Below are 2,926 nucleotides of genomic sequence, written 5' to 3'. Positions count from 1 at the left end.
GGCGCGGGTTGGTGGCATAATCGAGGGAGCCAGGTTTGGGACAGACCAGGTGGTGGTTGCATGTGACAAGAACTAAAAGAGGGCATATGCATGACTCGGTTGGCGGGTTGGCCTGCCTGGTGTCGGACGTGGGATTTTAGAGGGTCCTTGTGGAGACATGTCTTACCCCAAAGGATTTCCTTAGTACGTGGGAAGCTGAGCTATTTGGGGCACTGGGTGTGGGTATTGAGGCTCTTCCCCGCCCGCTCAGGAATCAGGGCTGCTTCTGGGAGAGTTGGGAGGCCCGGGGTCCTGATGCCACCCCTCAGGTCTCCCTGCCCCAGGCTCCCGTACTCTGCTCCCTTGCGCCCCCTTCAGGAAAGCCCTCATGATGCTGCCCTTGAGGCTGGGACTCAAAGCTCATAATCTGCTTTGGCCCCTTGACCCCAAATATTAGCGAGTTTTAAATAGCTCTGAGCCCAGCTTTCCCTAGAAGCCCCGCCCACATTGGTGTTCGGCTCTCTGGGTGGTGAGAGGAGCTGGGAGAGCTCTGGGCAGCCTCTCCCCAGCGTGCGGTGGACACACGGCAGGGCATCCTCACATCTCACCTTCGAGCGAGCACCAGCTGGGTGGAGACCTGCCAGGGTGGGAAGACCAGCTCTGGGTTCTCCCACCACCACATCCTGACTGAATTGCTCCAAATAAATGCGAGGTTTGCTATTGAAAACTAACAAACATTCTAACTAACGCTCTGACGTCCGTGGCAGATACAGGTGACTAAGCTGAGGCTGAGGGGCAGAGAATGGGTTCAAGGTCACCCAGGTGATGAAAACTAGGAGCCCAGACTCATGGTGCCTCACTCCTTTGTCAGTGTGCCCTCTAGCTCATCCGGAAGGCTTCACCCAATACGTCCAGTGGTTCCTTGAGGAGACGTCCAAGTTGACCCACTTGAGAAGGGTAAACTGAGGTCACTGGGTATTTTGGAGTTAGAGTGGCCTGGATTTCCTAGTGGCCAGCAACCCTGCCTGTCCCCAGGCCTAGTGTCCACAGACCATCACAGGTGACCCCAGTAACGTGGGCCTGCCCATCCCAGACCAGCCGGGGGTTGGAACCTCCTCACCCTGCTCTCTACTCCCCGACCCTCCTTCTGCAACCTTGTGAGCTTCTGTGCAAAATCACCGCATGAGGCATCAAGCACTTAGTAGGTGCTCAGTGACTGGGAAGTGTTCACACTTGTTCTGGAGTAAATCCGAATGTGCGTGTGGGAGGCAAAGGGAGGCATTCAGCTCAGTCTGCGAGGACCCTAACCTGGGACCTCTCTGCCTTCTCCTGGGGAGCCAGGGCAGGGATGGTCCTTGTCCTTCCGCACCCAGTGCCTGGCTCTCAGTAGGTGCTCCATGGGTGTGAGACCAATGTCCCTAACGTGGACATTCAACCTCCCAGGTAAACAAAGACCTGGATAAGTGAAGCCCTCCACAGCAGACCCTGCTGTTCTCACATCTGCCCCCCGCCCCCCAACGCTGATCGGGGCTCCCTCCATCACCCCCACCCAGGCCCCGCTCACTTTGTTGAAGTCAAAGGTCTCAAACATCTGCTCCACATACTGGCTGGTCGCCGGGCTCAGGTTCTTGAGGCCGAAGAACTGGCGGAACTCGTAGAGGGTGAGCTGGCCCGAGGGGCACTCGGTCATGAACTTCTTGTACCACTGGTGGCACTCGGTGCTGCTCAGCTCTTCCACCGACTTACCCTCCATCACGTTGCCCATCGCCCAGGCCTGCGGAGGCGGACGCCTGAGATGGACCAGCCCTGCGCCCCACTCGCCCTGCGCCGGGCGGCTTGGCTTTTCAGAACTGGGCCCTCCTGGCTCACAGGCCGAGTGCTGCAGATCTGAGCGAGGAAGGAGCTGATGAGCCGGTTCAGGGAAATGTCGGGAGGAGGTGAGCAGGAGAGCGAAGGTGATGGGGCTGAGCAAGCCTACACCCAATCCGGGAGATGCCAGAGAACCGGTTACAAGCCCCACGAAGTCCTTGCCGGCTGCTCCCGGGGGAGAGGAGTGAAAATAGAACAGGCCTGGGAGGAGGGAGGCCCAGGATTACAGCCGTGAGCTGGAGATGAGCGGATTTCCTTACCCAGTGGGCAGTCTCCTTCTCCCTTCCTACAGGGCAGAGTGGGTGCCAGCCGGCAGCTCTTCTGATCCTGTGACCTCCACTCCCTTCCCGTCCTCTTTTGAGTGGGCTCCTCCCTCGGACACGGAGTGGAGGTACATTGAAATAGAGTGGTTCTCCTCCAGAGCTGGGCCTGCTGGGGGCTCTTGACAGGGCTGCTGTGTACAGTTACCAGGCTGTGCACTGTGCTTGGCCCTCACTACTGAGGGGTTCCAGTCCTTTCATTGATAGCTCACATGTGAGAGCACTTCCGTGATGCAGTGCGGCTTCCAAGACGAGTCGGAAGCAGCCAGTGGGAGGGAACGCCCCCCTACAATACCCTGCACAAGCGTCTATGGCCATGCACACACTCACCGCTCCTTCCTGGCCACACTGTCATGTTCCCGGAGGCTGCATCTTCCCACCCTGGGAGACTCGAATTCAGCCCTGCATCTGACTCTGAGCCCGACACCATCACCTCCCAGTGGCCTGGGGAGTGTGTGTGTGTGTGTGTGTGAGCGAGAGGCGGGCACACACATGCATGGGTGAGCTGCTACCTGCTGGGACTGGGAAGCTCCCAGGCCAAGCCGCAGGGCCCATCTGTGCAGCAACAGCTTCTCTGCCCCTAGTGGGATGTTCTCTGGCCATAGACTAGCAGTGGTTCATTGTGGAGCCAGCACCCAGGTGCGCTTAAGCTGGATGCTACCGGGAAAGTCCAGCTCCACCCCTCCCCGACTTGCCCCTCCTCTACGCAGGGACCATGCCTGTCCCCTACCTCAGCCAGAGGGAACCAGCACCCACAT

At 58.9% G+C, this 2,926-nt stretch overlaps 1 protein-coding gene across 1 annotated transcript in view; it reads right to left on the bottom strand.

Annotated features, from left to right (window-relative positions):
• Positions 1–2,043, bottom strand: part of GUCA1A (guanylate cyclase activator 1A) — a 6,085-nt gene extending 4,042 nt beyond the window's left edge. The window contains exon 1 of the mRNA XM_006776438.2: positions 1,544–2,043. Within this exon, the coding sequence (XP_006776501.1) occupies positions 1,544–1,744 (201 nt within the window). The 5' untranslated portion in view covers positions 1,745–2,043. The remainder of the gene's footprint in view (positions 1–1,543) is intronic.
• Between the last annotated feature and the right edge of the window lie 883 nt (positions 2,044–2,926).

This window comes from Myotis davidii, unplaced genomic scaffold (genome assembly GCF_000327345.1).
Source record: "Myotis davidii unplaced genomic scaffold, ASM32734v1 scaffold167, whole genome shotgun sequence".
In the NCBI taxonomy this organism is placed as follows: Eukaryota; Metazoa; Chordata; class Mammalia; order Chiroptera; family Vespertilionidae; genus Myotis; species Myotis davidii.
This window is presented reverse-complemented; position numbering and strand designations above follow the sequence as displayed.